General features: G+C 54.0%; 5 protein-coding genes across 5 annotated transcripts; 3 read left to right on the forward strand and 2 right to left on the reverse strand.

The window, feature by feature from the left end:
• Nucleotides 1–65: 65 nt before the first annotated feature.
• Nucleotides 66–1,508, reverse strand: B0I36DRAFT_367498 (uncharacterized protein; the record flags this gene model as incomplete). The annotated part of the gene is made up of 3 exons (XM_046159478.1): nt 66–1,045; nt 1,173–1,331; nt 1,433–1,508. 3 exons carry the CDS (start codon nt 1,506–1,508, stop codon nt 66–68), a joined length of 1,215 nt encoding a protein of 404 aa, XP_046007250.1.
• Nucleotides 1,509–3,616: 2,108 nt separating this feature from the next.
• On the forward strand, nt 3,617–5,442 carry B0I36DRAFT_28334 (uncharacterized protein). The gene is made up of 4 exons (XM_046151543.1): nt 3,617–4,139; nt 4,351–4,525; nt 4,699–4,815; nt 4,946–5,442. The coding sequence occupies exons 1-4, from the start codon at nt 3,816–3,818 to the stop codon at nt 5,056–5,058; spliced, it is 729 nt and encodes a 242-aa protein (XP_046007251.1). The 5' UTR covers nt 3,617–3,815; the 3' UTR covers nt 5,059–5,442.
• Nucleotides 5,443–7,319: 1,877 nt separating this feature from the next.
• Nucleotides 7,320–8,765, reverse strand: B0I36DRAFT_393312 (uncharacterized protein; the record flags this gene model as incomplete). Its single annotated transcript, XM_046161461.1, has 3 exons — nt 7,320–8,009; nt 8,186–8,260; nt 8,292–8,765. The coding sequence occupies 3 exons, from the start codon at nt 8,763–8,765 to the stop codon at nt 7,665–7,667; spliced, it is 894 nt and encodes a 297-aa protein (XP_046007252.1). The 3' UTR covers nt 7,320–7,664.
• Nucleotides 8,766–10,274: 1,509 nt separating this feature from the next.
• Nucleotides 10,275–11,470, forward strand: B0I36DRAFT_252612 (2-dehydropantoate 2-reductase; the record flags this gene model as incomplete). The annotated part of the gene is made up of 2 exons (XM_046150696.1): nt 10,275–10,355; nt 10,439–11,470. The coding sequence occupies 2 exons, from the start codon at nt 10,275–10,277 to the stop codon at nt 11,468–11,470; spliced, it is 1,113 nt and encodes a 370-aa protein (XP_046007253.1).
• A 942-nt stretch (nt 11,471–12,412) lies between these two features.
• Nucleotides 12,413–14,493, forward strand: B0I36DRAFT_377089 (major facilitator superfamily transporter; the record flags this gene model as incomplete). The annotated part of the gene is made up of 8 exons (XM_046160526.1): nt 12,413–12,590; nt 12,665–12,719; nt 12,824–12,860; nt 12,955–12,985; nt 13,049–13,091; nt 13,158–13,190; nt 13,265–13,764; nt 13,853–14,493. The coding sequence occupies 8 exons, from the start codon at nt 12,413–12,415 to the stop codon at nt 14,491–14,493; spliced, it is 1,518 nt and encodes a 505-aa protein (XP_046007254.1).
• Nucleotides 14,494–16,169: the final 1,676 nt, after the last annotated feature.

Here is a 16,169-nt window from a genome sequence, read left to right on the forward strand (position 1 = left end):
CAAAGGAAATGTGCTGCGGGAGCGATGGCCGGGGGCCCTTTATGCTTGCGGCCTCTGGACGTTGCCTATAATGAATCCCACAGCCCAGATGCAACGGGATCGGGAGACTGTGTGATGCCGTCGTTGAAATTGTTCATACTCCAGTATCCATCGTCCTCCATGGCTGCAAACGCAGAAGTGCTGTCGTCCAGGGCAACAGAAGCCGCCATAAGCTTGCTGGCTGCAGCCGTGCCCTTGAATTCGTCGTACTCGAGGTTGCTCAAGTCCGTTGCACTAAGCATGGATGCTTGACTTTGTGACAGATCCAGGAAACTGCCTGCAGCACTGTTGCGGAAGCTGTCCATCGCCGAGGTGCCAAAGCTGGGCAGGAAGTCCTCCGTTTCGGAAACGTCGCCAGAATTAGAAGCCAGCGTGGGCTCGGCCGAGTCGGGCAGCTCGAAACCGGGAAACGACTCCGCCTGGCCAAAACTCGAGGGCACATAACCGTCGCGCAACTCAAGGCCGTCATACTGCGCCCAGTCGACCGAGGCGGCACTGAGGCCAGCGCTGAAAATAGGTTGTTCGCCGTCCGACACACCGCTGAATAGATCGATGAAAGGTACATAATCGGGATATTGTGAGGGGGTGTATTTCGGGTAGCGAATGCTCGACAGGTCGAGCGGCGGCAACTGGCCATTGAGCTGCTGGAGCGTGTCGCCCGGAGACGCAAGATCAGACTCGATGTCGGAAGGAGGTGTAGATGCCGCAGTACGGCTTCGACCACTAGCCTTGCTGCAATGTAGATTGTCCATCGACCGTGTACCAAGGCTGCCAGAGCTGCTATTGCTGTGCATCGAGGACACTCTGTTCAGAGTGTACGGCCCATGTTGCTGGGAAGCTTTGATGTGCTTGTGCGTCGGCTTGTGGTGGCCGTTCTCGTCAAAGCTCAGCACTGGTTCTGAATGAGCCGTGTTGGTCCTGCGGCGGCGGCTGATGGGTTTGCAGCTTGTTGTCTTGCACTCCTCCTGGTCCGACTCTGATTCCGGGACGGTATCAAGTACTGCCTCTTTTTTGTGACAGCATGTACAACGCCCACCGTGGTTACAACAACAGCTCTCTGGAAGGGCTCATGATGTCAGTCGTTGCGTGCCCAGTACCACCACATATTCATGGAGTGGCAGGTTGCCGCTTACCCTTGTGTCCGTCCATCGTCTGCTGCAGGTGGATGCACTTGTGCGTCTTTTCTCCGCAGTCGCACTTTACATGGGATGAGCGAGACTTGCGCATGGAGCGGCAGTGCTGGCACTGGGATACTGGACGGCCCTTCTTGTTGATGTGTTGCAAGGGACGGTCTAAGATCACGATTTCCAGGTCAGCGAGGATCACACGTAAATGTAGCAAGAAGAACACAAGCTGCAGGTGGAAAGGTCGTGAGCTTCGACTCGGAACTCACCCGCATGCTGGCAGTTGCTGACCCTGTGTCCACGGACACAGGCCTCGCAAGCCCATTTCTCGCCGTCTATCAACATATCTTCAACCTCTGCTTAGGTGCAATGCGGAATCAATAAGCAGCAGAGCTCGCCGTGAGCCGACACAGGCAAGACCTGGTAACACTTTTGCTTCTGTGATCTTTGTGGTTGGCGTGCTGCTTTCAGCAAAGCACCCAGGCAGAACAACAGACCCGCGAGGCTATAAGAGGCTCATGCCTGTGTCTGGGAAGAAGACGTGGAGGCTGGTTGGTGGTGTTGTAGAGTCGGGACTGAGGAGCTGGCCAGGCGTACGCTGGGCACAGAACTCGACCTGCCAGGACAGACAAGCGGGCAAAGCAGTGGGAGAGAAAAAAAGAAGGCTAGAGGAGAAAGATGAAGGTAGAGTTTGGGAATCGCAGCGACGGGCGGCGGCTAGGAGAGAGTCGCAGGCCGACGATGGGCCCACAGGGAAACCCTAAGGCGTGGGCGGAAGAGAGAGCGCCTGTGAGCAACAGAGGAGAAATGGGGTGGAGAATGGGCGGGCTCAGACAGGGCCTGTGGGAGGAGCAAATGGCGAATGGCACCGCAGTGGAGAGGCGCAAGCGTTGCTGAGTCGGTAGTCCAGCCCAGGGGGTGCGCTTCTCCAGTGTCGCAGGCGACAAAGGCGGTTTGGGCGACGACCCGCCAGGGGTTCAGGCCTGTGGGAGCCGAGCACTGGAGCGTTGATGAGGAGGGTGTGGGTGTAGGGGCGAAGGCGCGGCGACGGCGACTTGACACCACCAGAGAGGACTGGGGAGCAGTGGGACAGTACCTAGCCCTGGGCAACGATGGCAGCAATGGTGCCAAGCTAGCCTCAGAGCTGGCGAGAAGCCGGTCAGGACCCTTTTCAAAAATTGTGCGGACTAGTGCAGCGGCGCCGAGACAAGCACCAGCGTCCAGGCGGCGGCACACGCTCCTGTTGCAGATGTCGATGCTGTGCCGGTGGTGCTTATGTCTCACGTATTGGTAGGGCGGTCTTGTGTTGCAATGTGCTGGCAGGCAGTTGAGCAGACAGATGAGAAGCACGGACACATGACAGATCTGAGGCGGCAGGCGGGAGACTGCGCGACGCTCCGACAAGCGGGGGCCACCCAGCCTTGAGAGAGCGGCCCTGCGGGAGCTTTTAACAACGAGACCGACGGCCAAAAGGAGCCGGCGGGCAGGACAACGAGTGGGAAGAACCGGGCTGCGTCGCGACCAGGCGGGCGGGCGACCCCGTTGGAGCGTTGGAGGTTGGAGGCGGCAGGAATACGCAGGCGCTGCACGATGCACTTTTGAGCCGGCTGCAGGGCCGGTCCATGCCCCTTCCGGCCATGGTCTTTGTGCCCACAGGCACAAGGCCGGCATGAGCAACTCGGTTTCTCCGTCGCCTCGAGCGGCTGCACTCCCTCCCCAGCCAGGAGCGGGCCACAGCAACCTCATCCATGACGGCGTGGCCACCCTCAAGCCAGGCGGACTCATTATGGCCTGCCGGACCACGCTTCCGAGTCTGTTGTTTACCACGAATATGGTCTAATTGCCGGCGCAAGATGGTTCAGTCCCCCTGCGCGCCTGCTTCGGGTGCTGATGACCCATAGCGTGCCTCTGCAGATGGCTGCGTTGCCGACCTCGTTATGACGGTGTAGCCTCGACAGGCCGTGACAACCAACTGGTCGCTGACGGGTTGCCACGGGAATGAGCTGCTGACGCGAGGAGGGCTGTGGTGGTTGGACGCACAAGGGCTCCCAGGTCCCGGAGTGGTGAGCGACTTTTTGTCGTGGAAACAGGCCCCCACCACTCAGTTCGGCGCTGCATGGGGGCTTGCAGGACGAGGCAGGCAGGAGGAGAGCGCCAGGAAACAGCTGAAGCCAAGAGCGAAAACGCGGGATCACGTACATGATCGCCCTGGACAGGCGTGGGGACAAGGGGCCTCGCTCCCCACGCCACGTCGATGATGTCGCCCGCCGGGTGCTCAGACCAGCATCCGCCCTGCTTCTTCCGACCAGCCAATGGCCAACGTTGCCGGCCAGGCCCGTTGGTGGTCACTCATCAGTGATCCGGGTTTGGGGAACCATTCTCTGAATGGCGTAGCTTTCTTTTGTCTGTCACCGCCGCGGCCGCGAGCTGCCCGTCTAGCAGTCACAGAATCAGACCGATCGAGTGGAGAGCGCGTGGCTGGTCATCTCGGCGCGGCTCCACAAGCCAATCAATGGCTCTTGCATGACAACCCACAAACTGCCATCCCACGCAACGCAGATTCTCCGCTTGCTGGCCTAGCAGGTTCCCAGACAGCTCACTCGGCGGAACTTGGCATGGGGCTCGGCCGCCCTGGTAGAATGGCGATCAACAATGCTGGCGGGGTTTCCGACGGAGCACGACTCCTGGATGATGCTACCGAAACGACCATCGTGCACCATATGGCAGGATCGAATAGGCTTAAGGAATACCCAAAGCTGGGAGAACCGGAAGCGCGTGGCAAGTTTGGCGGCCGACTGCCATCTGTGTGACTTCGATGTGAGGGCACTTGAGGTCCACGATGATCATGGTGATTGTCGCAGTACGGAAGCAGTCTGGCAGTCTCTCTGCCTTGCTGCTCAGTGGGGAGAACCGGAGAGCCTGTATATCACGGCAGCACACACGACTTCACCACCACATACCAGTCCAGGCTCACAGGTACAACTGCCCTTCATAACGCGTCCCAAATGCATACCAGATTGCGCAGCTTTCTATCGCTGCTGGCTACGAGGTCTCCTGTGGCCGTCGGCCAACGTCCTCCGCATTGCTGATGCCGATTGGCCGGCCCGTTCTGGACTCCAGCTCATATTAGCCTCAGCTTCACCTCCCGGTGTTGACCGCCACTGCCTTTTGCTAATTTGGATGCCAGACCACACCCTTCTTCCCCGGGTGCATGTCACACTCCATCCACGGTTTGGGCTGCACGTCGTGCTCGCTGGCACAAATCCCTCGCCTCTGCAGAATTCTTCTAGAACGTCCAGCGCTGCAGTCAGCATATGGCGCCGCCTGCGCCTGTTCCTGCCCTTCCCGTGATACTGGACTGCGTAAGCTCAGCCTCCACCCTGTTCAACTGGAACCCCTGTGCGCAGCCAATAGCCTGCAAGCTTGGTTGGAGATGACCCTCCACAGAGAGGAGCTCGTTTTGTGGTTCCTCTAGGTGGCTGGGAAGTTGTGCACGTGCTGTATGATGCCTCATGACTGACGTGTGTACCCGCAGACTGCGCCACTCGTAGATTTTGTTTCAAAGCAAGCTGGACAACTTCACAATGTAGAAGGCGACGTGCGAACACCACAGCCAAGTTCACTTTGTGGGTGTTGATACTCGCCCGAGGTGGTATGTGCCTGCTGGCCAAATCATTTGGCACTGCCATAAGAGACTCGCAGCAGGATGAGCCGATTCTCAATTGAGTATCTCGACTGACTGCCCAGGTTCCCTGTTTACATGGCTAATGTAGTCACTCAAGTGATCGGGGTGGCACCTGCACATCTGTACCCGGCCCAAACGAGGCAGTATCCCAGCCGAATGGCTCTTCTCAGCGTAGGGCTTCGAATGCCCAATCACGGATGCAGCTCGTGACCAAATGACCAGTCTTCCCTGCTGGATCAAGTGATGCAGGCCATCCTCAGCGACAATTAATCCCTCATGCTCATAGGAGCTCGACGCGTTCACAACACGCCGATCACCAGAAAAAGTGCGCAACACAGGGACAGAGTCAGGGTCTGCAGCTGATGTCGCTCCGTTGGTGAAGACAATTCCAATTCGCATTTAGCTTAGCAACCTATGATCCATACGAGCTCAAGACCTTAAGAAGATTGTGTTAACGCTAAGAATTACTGACACCCGAGCTCGACCATCGAGCCGCACGTACAGGCATATCAGCCGACCAAGCTCGGTCGCTTCTAGACCACGGAGTATTTCGTTTCCTTGGAATTGGCTCGCCTAAGAAATCCCTGGCATGTACACGTCCAGGGTGCCGACTTTTCTCGCGCTAGCAGCATCTCCCAGACGCCCGCCACCACTACTCCCAGCCACCAGTACTGTAGTGATCTATTTCCGAAGCGTGAAACGGCACTTGAGGGTCTGATCTACACTGGGGGGGGGGTTACACAACCCCCTACCCTGGACCCTTGGGGGAGTCCCTCCGTCTCCTTCCCTTGAGCCATCGTCTTTGGGTACTCGTCGGTACCAGGTCTGCGCTTGTGTCGAAGCTGCTGAGAGATCTGCCAGCTACAGACAGAAGTCGTCACAGAAGCGCCTGCTGTTGACAATAAGCCTCTTCTAGGCTATCGGCCGCTGTGGCTGTGCAGGATTTGTCGTGTCATTTATGCCGGTCAGTCAAGCAGTTACATCCAAGCCGCAGTTTGTGTAACGATGATCGCCACAAAGGCCATTATTACACACTCAATGTGGCCAATGTCTTCTCGGTGGACTTGTACTGGCGTCCTGTTTGAGCGCAGTTCCCCTTATATGATGCCAAACTCACAGTGTTCAACAGATGTTGACCATTTAACACAACCTTGAAGGTCACCGCCTAATGCCCTACGTTTGGAATTTGCATGTCATCGATCCTGATACCGTTTCACCTCACGCTGGTTGGGCCGGAGATGTGCGCGGGCTCAGAGGCTTCCTCCCCTATTATTCATATGAAGTGCTGTCTCGCCGGCCAACAGTAAGTGCCGACCAAGCACAAGCTTTCCAGGGCATCTTGTAGGGCATCGAAAATGCCGTATCGCTGCACGGAGCGAATTGACAGTCCATCAGATCTATAGAGAGCGTATGCCCTCTGCATAGGTCTTTCGTTTTGTTTGCTCGCTGGTGCATCGTCACGCTCCTCAAAGTATCGGCGGGTCGGACTAAGTTGTCCACAGCAGCAGAATGACTGGAATTCAGGAGTACGAAGTGCCTCTGTTGCCATGGTAGCCTGAAACCCATGACCAATAAGCACCACAAAAGCTCTCCCGCTAAGTGCAATGTTGTGCTTGCACATATTCAAGGTCATGGACAGACCTGAATATTGTTTGGTCCCACAGAACAGTTGACTGACCCTTCACACGTCAACATAGAGTGTTCGCTACGAAGTGCCGTGAATATGTCTTCGATTATATTATTGAACAGAGGGGGTTATGTGGCCCAGGTCAAACACAACCGTGACGACATTGTACAGTGGTCTACTCAAATACGCGAAGGGTGAGCAATCATTCGACAAGAGGTTCGCCGCTTAGAGATTGCCAAACGCCAACCTTTGAACCGACTACCAAGCTTATAAGTGGCAGGGCTTAGTGCGGTCTGGCTGGTTAATGTTCGTTGTCCCATGTCATGATCGAGGTACGGCGCCATAAATTGGGACACTTAAGTAGCCAGCACGTGCAAGGTGCGAAATTTGATCGCAGCAGATAACCCAACCGTTCCGTAGCTTCCTCCCGCGGCAAATCCACCTTTGCCACCTCAATCAGAGAGAGAGTGCCGGTAACAACAACAAGTGACGGCTGAGGGGGGTGAGGGGAGCAGCGTCGGCAGGCAGGAATTCCGACGTCTGCCTGCCCGGCCATACCACCTCTGCAGGCTTCGCATTCGTTCGGGAGAGGTACACCGGAAGTCGGCAATGCCAACAAACAAGATGTAATCTCGAATGTGAACACGGGGTAGAGGCAACTGGCAGCACCTCCCGAAAAAGCTCGACGGAAAAGTTGAGCTGGTAATTCAGAATTGGGGATGCTCCAGGTATCGGTCTCAGGACTTGTGGTAGCGCTAGTGCAACAGGCGCGAAGTGGCCGAAGACTTTCGAGAGACTTGGAATGAGTGAACGACTAGCTATTAACTGGAAGAGGACACTCACGGGTCAGACGACAAACGGGCTTGCTTAGCACTGGGAATCATGCGAGGAACAAGAGCGATGCGGTGATTTCGGACTAGCATGGGCTGGCAGTGACAACCGCGTTCCAACGATCAAGCATGACCAGTGTCCACCAGCTTCTGACCCTTTCGTTCGCAATCAAGATCAAGCTCCATGCCTATCTTACAGGCGTCGAGACTAAATGACCGCAGTCAACGGCACGCCCTAGAATGTACATTTTTGACGCGCTACCATGCTAACCTTTTAGCAACGATGATCCGAAAGTTTTGATGGCAACAGTGATCAAGATCAGCCTCAGCAGATGAATAAGCTGCGTCGTAGAGGAGGGTTAGTCGGTGAAGGCGTCCCAATCGGTGAGAAGACGATATACGATGCTCATGTCGCTATTTGTGCATGAGCCATATTTGTGCATGAGCCAGGGACCGAGACGAATGACTCCGTCAATGCATCTCGTAGGAGATGGACAATAACTCAGCATCAGTTCCACGCGTTCTCGGGTGCTTGACAGGACAGGGTATGGAAGACGAACAACGGCTATGTAGCTCACAAATGTGTCGTCGTTCAGTCCAAGGAAGTTGTCGGTGTGGCCGATATCCAGGTATAGATCGTCCATTGAGTTTGTAGAGTACGGAGCCTCTTCGTTGGGTGACTGGCTTGCGGGCCGTGGAGTCAGCTCGTTGGTAGAGTCAGGCACGCTGGGTTAACTGACCTTATGGATTCCACGAGGATGCGAGCCCCAGCCTGTCTGGCATGGGAGCGTCTCGAAATCTACGGCCCTTGATATGTCTGAGCGGGCCCTCTTGATTCGTGACCGCGTGAGATGCGTATAGGCTGGTGGTGGACTCTTACATTGGCGCCCAGCAAATCGTTGATGGCATCCACGCTAGCTTCCTCGCTCGCAAGCTTGCCTCGATGTTCTTGATTCTACCCGCTAGCTACTTGATATGACCTTTACTGCGCGCAAGTTTCTGGGGGATTCTGCTAAACACTCAAGCGATTTCTGTGTCCGTGCGGTCTTAACAACGTTATCCTCCATTGTTACCCGGCGTGTCACATTGGTTCTCTCTACAAAGGTGCTCGCCACAGGTCCGGGAACCTTGGAGCGATTCCTCGGAGGTGTGCTGCCTTCCGCCTGCCGTGGGTTGCCATCACGTACAATAGCCCTAGGAGGCTGGAACTGGCCAACTGGTAAGGCTTTACAAGAATGACCATTTCGTTCAAGCTGCAACTTCGATTGTGGTGATGGCGCTCGTTCTGTAAGCACAGAGTGCATGGCCAGCTGCACAAGGGGTTCACCGTCCTTGAGATCAGAAACGCGATGAGCAGCGGTCCATCCGACATGAGAACTTTGGCTGTTCTGATATCCTTGGCCTGCATGTTCACGCTCGGTTGGAGAAAGCGACGCTTGCAGCTGCTGCGATGGCAACATATCTTGACGATGCTATTGGGCGGTAACGTTTGTAGAAAGCATGCGCTGAAGAGCATGTTCATTTGCCTCGTCAAGCCTCATCGATGGAATTGTGTTGCATGCCTCCCATTTCAACACCCGTGCTAGCATGCCGTGCCACCTGTAAGCTGACTCATGCCCAACCTCGCCACCTTTGGTCAAGCCAGGATGTGCATCCCTTGTCGCGTCCGCAAGTGAACGGCTGCTAACGCCTGAATATTGGTTTGGTGGTTTGGTGTTCAGGATGTGGCCACGACTTGTATCATCTTAACTTGGACCAGCTTCATATTGTATCGATTTTCGACCAGCAAGTATTGCGTTGTGCCTGGCGATGTCGGCGATATCGCCTTCCAGCAGCTCGCCATCGCGCTGCGGTGGCCTGGTTTCATTGATAGTGCCTGTTACCGTCACGGACGCCTAAATACTAGCTGCAAGGTCTAGCAAGGCGGCACGCTCATTATCGATGGTCGTCATTCCTTGCCTAGCCGAGGCCATCTCGCGACCTGCCGACAGAACTCGACACGCGACAGCTTGCTTGGTCGTCATTGCCACAAGCATGCATGAATGCTATTCCTAATTCGCCCCGGTCCATTACACGGCTCATTGGACCAAGGCCGAATCAAGGATGCAAAAATAGATCTGCGAATGACGTCACACATGATAAGCCCAGATATGCAAGATCAATGCAAGCGTAGAAGCTCATGTCGAAAAGGAGGCAGCAGTGGTTTCTGCCAGGTGGCTCACCAGGCGAAGGAAGACCAAGACATCGCGAGACCCCGAACACGGCGCATCTGAAGCTGCTGCCCAGGCTTAAGAAGCTATGATGAAAATAAGTGAGGCGAGCGCAGCTCGAGGGCTCATCCACAGGAGGCGTAGGCGAGCCCGAGAGTGAAGCTATCAGTGCAAGCTGCGGTCCAGGCCAGGGAGTTCTGTGACTTGCGCTACGACATGCACCACGCACGATATCAAAAAGCAGGAAGGCGATGAACGCTATTCTGATTGGAGCTGGTGAGGGGAACGGGTTCACGAGAGATGAGACTGATGTCAAGATGGGCCCTGGGGTATGGCGAGTTGAGTTGATGGCCATTCGCCTCGAGTCCGAGTCGTAGAGGTGGAATTTCCGTTTGGCCTTCTGGTGGCAGAAATACGCCCTGGGCAGGTCGTCCTCCAGGGCAGCCAAAGTCGTCTTTTTCCTTGGTGCCAGTGACAACCGTGGCTGCGCGTCTGCTCCGAACGCGTGTGGCGTTGCTGCCCCTCAGCCGTCGTCATTACCTAAGCCGGCAGGGGGAACGCACTTCGCAGCCTTGTTATCGCGAACTCGCCTGGTGAGCCTCGGCAGACTCCACATTCGTTCAACCATCCTCAAGCTCAAGAGACACCAGTTGCCCTGCGGCCTCCTCCAGGATAACAAACGACAGTGCTGGGACTTGGCACACAAACAAGACCCCCGTGGCGGCGCAGACAAAAGGTTCAATTTCTTGCCTCATCAGCATGGAACAAAGGACCGCCACTCACATCCTGTTCGTCGGCGCAGGCGCCGTCGGCTGCTTTTATGCGTCTCGCCTGCACCATGTGAGCCTCAACATGACCAATCTGTCAGCCATAACAAGGCTCAGTGTCTTTGCTGTATACAAGTACTAACATTGAGACGCCAGCCTGCCCAAAACATACACGTCTCTTTGACGGCGCGGTCCAACTATTCCGCGATCGCCGAGTCTGGCGTTAGTCTACAGACACACACCTTTGGCAACTATACGTTCTTGCCTCATGCCGTCTTCCCCTCCGTTCAGGCTGCTAGCCCTGAATCCATGCCATCACCGCATAACCTCAAAGTGCCCCCGCCAGCCTCCGGATGGGACTACATTATCGTGACAACGAAGGCTCTGCCCGATAAGACGGACGATGCGGCCATGATCGCACCTCTTGTTTCCCCAAAATCATGCATAGTGTTGATTCAGAACGGTGTCGGTGTCGAGGATCCCTACCGCCAGAGATTTCCGCACAATCCCATCATCAGTGCTGTTACCATTGTCAGCGCCGAGCAAATCAAGCAGGGCACGATTCGGCAGAACAGGTGGACTAGGATGAGTCTTGGCCCGTATGGCCATGGGCTCAGCCGGGCACTGCGTGATGGTGGTGGCCAGGACGAGTCGAGCCAACTTCTATCACGTGCGACGAAGAGTATGAACGACCTGACACGCTGGTGGACCGAGCTGGGGAACATCCGCGATGTTGAGCCGCATACCGAGATGGAGCTCCAAACAATACGGTGGCACAAGCTGTGTATTAATGCCGCATTCAATCCCACAGCGGTCCTATCTGGTGGCCGCGGTAATGCCGACATTGTGACCGACCCCGAGCTGCGGGAACACGTTGCTGGTATCATGCAAGAGATCTGGGATGCCGCGCCAAAAGTTCTAGGCAAGCCTTTCGACGAGAATCAGGTGGCGACGCCGGCAAGGATCATTAGAAGCAATGAGCGCAACAAGGGATCAAAGCCAAGCATGTTGCTGGACTGGGAGGCAGGCCGTCCAATGGAGTTGGAAGTCATCCTCGGCAATCCTGTCAGAATCGCTCGCGCGGCAGGCGTGCCCATGCCTCGGCTCCAGAGCATCTATGCAATCCTCAAAAGCATGCAAACTGTTCGTGAGCAGCGTGCTGCAGTAGCTAAGAACACCAAACTGTAATGCTTGCCTTCTCTCGAAGAACGAAGCTGGTCTGCGTGCTAGACGTTCTAGCCCTCCGGAACAGGTACAAAGTAAGAATGCCGGGAATTCGGCACAGCATTAATTCAACGTACTTCTCTTGTGGCTGATTTTGTCATGTGTTCGCTGACCTGTTGCTAGAGCGCTAGTTCTTCACCTTTGTCGTGTCAGCATGCTTCCTTGACCCCTCCTCTGGGACCACCGAGTTCCAGAATATCTTCAAATGCGCGTCGTCCTCCGTGTCAGGTATAGGGGATGATACTGGCAGTCGTAAGAGTCTCTCGCTCGTCGTAGAGACCACGCTGGGAAAGAGCTCGCTCTTCAAGGCGGCTTGCTCTCGTCCTGCCATAGGTCACAGCTGGCGCACGCTTTGGCGCCAAGGCGACGCTTGGTGTTGCTTGTTGGAGCTTGTGGAGCTTGTTTCTCCGGGGGTGGCGTCGGGACGGGGCCGCATGCGCATCCTCTCCAACATCATCAGTAGATCCTGGCTGGCACATTATTCTTTTAGATCGTCGCTGAGCTGGAATTGCGGGGAAGGGAAACTAAGAGGACTCGTCACCCTCGCATAGCCATCCTTGTCGGTCACACATCATAGCCCGAAAAGCCATGCATTAGCCAGGCAGCACGCAAGCGAGACGGTTGACAGAATAAATCGGACGCTGATGCCGATTCCGAGCGGTGTAATGTCTAACATTTTTTGTCTACTGGTTTGGCGAGCTCGGGTGTTCCCCCCTCGGACGTGGCAGAGCTGGCCCAATTTCTCACCATTCTCACACGTAGCAAATGAATTTACATACGCACGAGGTCGTTGTTCTCCGTCCTCTACTTGTGCTCATACGCGTCCGCCTGCTGGATTCCCTGGTTGCGCCTTGTGTTCTCCTTGACTCATTCTCATTCTCCCGAGCACTAACAGCGACACCCATCATGCCTGATAGCATCACCCACGAGGCAGCTTCCATTGAGAAGCACGTACGGCCCATATCTCAACCTGACACGGAGCCACACGTCGATGTTGAGCTTCATCCTGGCCTCGACCCCGACCAAGAACGTCGAGTAAGGCGTAAAATTGATTGGAACCTCATGCCGATGGTAATGGGATTGTGTAAGCAAGCATCCTCTTTCTTCTGAGCTGTGGACGTGGAGCCCCTTACTGAGATCACCTTTCCCATCGGTCAGATCTCGTGGCCATCCTGGATCGCTCAAACATTGGCAACGCGAGGACCGCTGGCATGTATGTTTTGGATCTCGCCGAATGTCCCATGACTTTAGGCACGACATTGGCGCCATGTATGTTATCATCATGTCGCGGCACTAATAACAGTCGCACAACCCCAGGGCTACTGATCTCGGCTTCGATGACGCCCATTATCAGGTTCGTATTGAGAGAACCCAAATCTTGTCACCATTTTCCAAAGGGAAGAGAGTACATACGCATAAGGCTGACGCAGACTGCGGGTTTACTGCAGTGGCTATTGACCATATTCTACATTCCGTACAGTAAGAACAAATCCACAGCCGTACCTGGTGTCTATCGACTAATCTTACGTTTGTGGGCACTAGTTCTTTTCGAGCCTCTGGCATTTATGTGGAAGCTGGTCCCACCGTCAGTGCCTGGATCGTGACACTTTCCGCCGTTCCGCACCCTTGACTAATATCAATTGTCCTGCAGTCATATGTGGGCTGCTGGTTGTGTTTTGATATGGTAAGCACCACAGCATGATTTCCTGCCTAGAATCGCCAGTCCCGTGTGGCTAATCTTCGAGTGGCCGCGTTCAGGGGCATATCATCCACTTTACAAGCTGCTGCCTTCTCGTGGTCCGGCCTTATGGCCTGCCGTTTCTTCCTCGCCGCAGCCGAGGCCGCCTACGGCCCAGGGATTCCCTATCTACTCTCCTTCTTCTACAAGCGTCGGGAGCTAGGCCTGCGCTGTGCCATCTTCTTCTCCGCCGCACCACTAGCCAACACCTTTGCTGGCGCCTTGGCCTACGGTATCACCTCAGGACATACGAAAATTGCTAGCTGGAGACTTCTTTTCCTGGTTGAAGGTTTACCCTCAATCCTCATGGCTGTCGTAGCGTATGGGTTTATGCCTGATTCGGCTGACACGGCTCGCTTTTTGTCGCCAGAGGAACGGGAGATTGCCAAGTTCCGTGCTATACAGCAAACAGGTCAAGAAGGCAGGTCCAGAATTGGCAATGTACAGCTCAAGGAAGTTTTTGCTAGCCTCGGCGACTTGAAAACGTGGATCCCACCCTTGATGTACTTCTGCATCAATGGTAAGTAGTTGTTCCCTGGTTGACATTAGGAGGAATAGGCGCGCACGGCACGGCCGACGTGGGCAAATACTTACATCTTCTCGAGCAGTCTCTTTCAGCTCCCTCCCTGTCTTCCTTCCCGACATCATCTACCATATGGGGTTCTCCTCGGTCGATGCGCAGGGTCTGACGGCACCTCCCTATCTGCTCGCCTTCTTCCTATGCCTAGGGACGACTTATATAGCTGATCGAACAGGCCAGCGCGGAATTATGATTGCCTCCGTTTCTGTGATAGGAGGCGCAGGTTATATTGTGTTAGGCGTCTGCACATCGGTGGCTGCGCGATATGTAGGCGTTTTCTTGGCTGCCGCCGGCATGTTCCCAGCTATTGCCAACATTCTTCCCTGGTCGATCAATAACCAAGGCAGCGACTCGAAGCGAGGCGCAGGCATTACAATCATGAACCTCGTCGGCCAGTGCGGCCCCCTCCTCGGCACCCGGCTTTTCCCACAAAACGAAGCCCCCTACTACTCAAGGGGGATGTATGTTTCCGCTGGATGCCTATTTATGACTGCCCTCTTAGCACTAACACTCCGCACATTGCTCGCTTGGGAGAATAAGAGGTTTGAGCAGAGGGATCAGGCTCTCATGGCAGCTGCATCAGTTGGTTCCGCTGCACGAGATAAAACGAGTACGGTTCGCTTGGTTGGGGTTGAGAACGAAGGTTTCGGCTTTCTAAATGTTCTTTGAAGGCTCTCCTGCACCTGCCTTCTTCAATCTCCAAATAATGTTCCGGTTGTTACTATTTCACGGCGCGTGGATCACCGGAACACAGGGTACTACAACGGGAAAACTGTCGGGTACCACCAAGAACTTTGTGAGCCTGCGGATTTCGATGCGATCGAATACATCGTACCGAAGCCTATGGCTGGTCTGATAAAGCCGTAATGATGAGCTACCTGTACCGATCATGTGCTAGTGCATGGTCGATTATGCCCACAGCGGACAAGTTTCGATGTACGCAATTTCAACAACGAAAATACCACAGCATGAGATGCATATCCATGTTCACATAGATATCCAAGATGTAGCAGACCTAGCATGAACTCGGTAATTTGAATCACTGAACACTCTACGACCAACGTGGGAGTCGCCCGAGCAACATCAAGAGTATCTGTAAAGGCACGACAGAGGGTTGCAAAAATTGGCACGACGAAACGCCTATTTGTACCACAATTGCGAGAGAAGCTCTCCAAAACTCTTGCAATGATAATAACAGCATCATGTCACATACTCTAGAGACCGCCCGCAATAATCCCTTAATCCAAGCACACCAAGTCCTTATTCTAAGTAATCAAATGATTCTTGAGCCTCGCCGTATTTCAACTATCGGCTTGGAAGTAGGGGGTTGGGGATCACGTTGCCTCAGTCTTATCTCAGCTAATCATAATAAATCATCATATCCTACACATATCCGCAACCTTTGTCGTGCAAACAATCTCCACATCAACATGTTCGATCTCTAGAGAATTGAAAAAGATCATCGTTCTGAAACTCTAGCCGTACGCAACATAAGGTGATTGCTCTCAACGGGGGCGGATTGCACATATGACGGTAGATTATTTTCATCTTTTTAGAGTGATGCTAAGTAGGAGCTATACACACAGGGCCGACAAATGTAATCGGCCACTGTTTTCAGTTTTATTTTCTGGCGACTCACATCTCCATGAAACGTAACAATATTAGGTTTTCTGTGCAACTGTGGGACCCAATTTCCCCAGCGATTCCGAATTCTAAGTTTTATCATATGCTATTCTTATTCGAGTTACTCGTAAGGATAACAGACCATCGTGCTGGTGTAATGATTATTATTAGTACGTGTGACCTATTAAGGTTTCGCGAGCTAGAAGAACACGTCGTGGGCGATTTATTCAATGAAAAGCGTTTTTCACCGTCCTGATGTAATGAATGAATCGTCAGAGTTTTACGACACAAGACTAGTTCCACAGTGGTGGAGAGGAAAAGGATGAACTATGTTGCCATCTTTTGTCACCGTAGCTCCTGGCGATGGATTAATGTTGGCAGAAAAGCTTTGCCGATTTCATGCTGAAACAGGGACTGCGCACTACTTATAAGCATGTCAGATTAAAAAAGCAGAGTCAGTAAGTTTCGAAAATGTACGATGTAATTTCGCATGAAGCAAAGCCGCCTTTGACGTAGTTGTTGTCTTTTCTATTAAAGTAAGCAATATAGTATGAGATTTAGATTACAAAATGATACCTATGCTTAAAAGCCGGGCCACCAACTCAACGGCTATATTCCTCAAGTTGCTCGCCAGTGATAAATAGTAGCTCGGTATCGATTCCCGAATTATGCAGCGACTCAGCTAAATGATCGCTACGGGAATGAGTATTTTCGCGAGAGCG

Source organism: Microdochium trichocladiopsis (assembly GCF_020744255.1).
Source record: "Microdochium trichocladiopsis strain MPI-CAGE-CH-0230 chromosome Unknown B0I36scaffold_10, whole genome shotgun sequence".
Lineage (NCBI taxonomy): Eukaryota > Fungi > Ascomycota > Sordariomycetes > Xylariales > Microdochiaceae > Microdochium > Microdochium trichocladiopsis.

Coding starts and splice junctions, on each gene's coding strand:
- B0I36DRAFT_28334 (XM_046151543.1), top strand. CDS start 3,816: ATGCTGGCGGGGTTTCCGACGGAGCACGACTCCTGGATGATGCTACCG. Junction 4,526..4,698: donor TTCCCGTGATACTGGACTGC/GTAAGCTCAGCC, acceptor GTGTACCCGCAG/ACTGCGCCACTCGTAGATTT. Junction 4,816..4,945: donor GTTGATACTCGCCCGAGGTG/GTATGTGCCTGC, acceptor TAGTCACTCAAG/TGATCGGGGTGGCACCTGCA.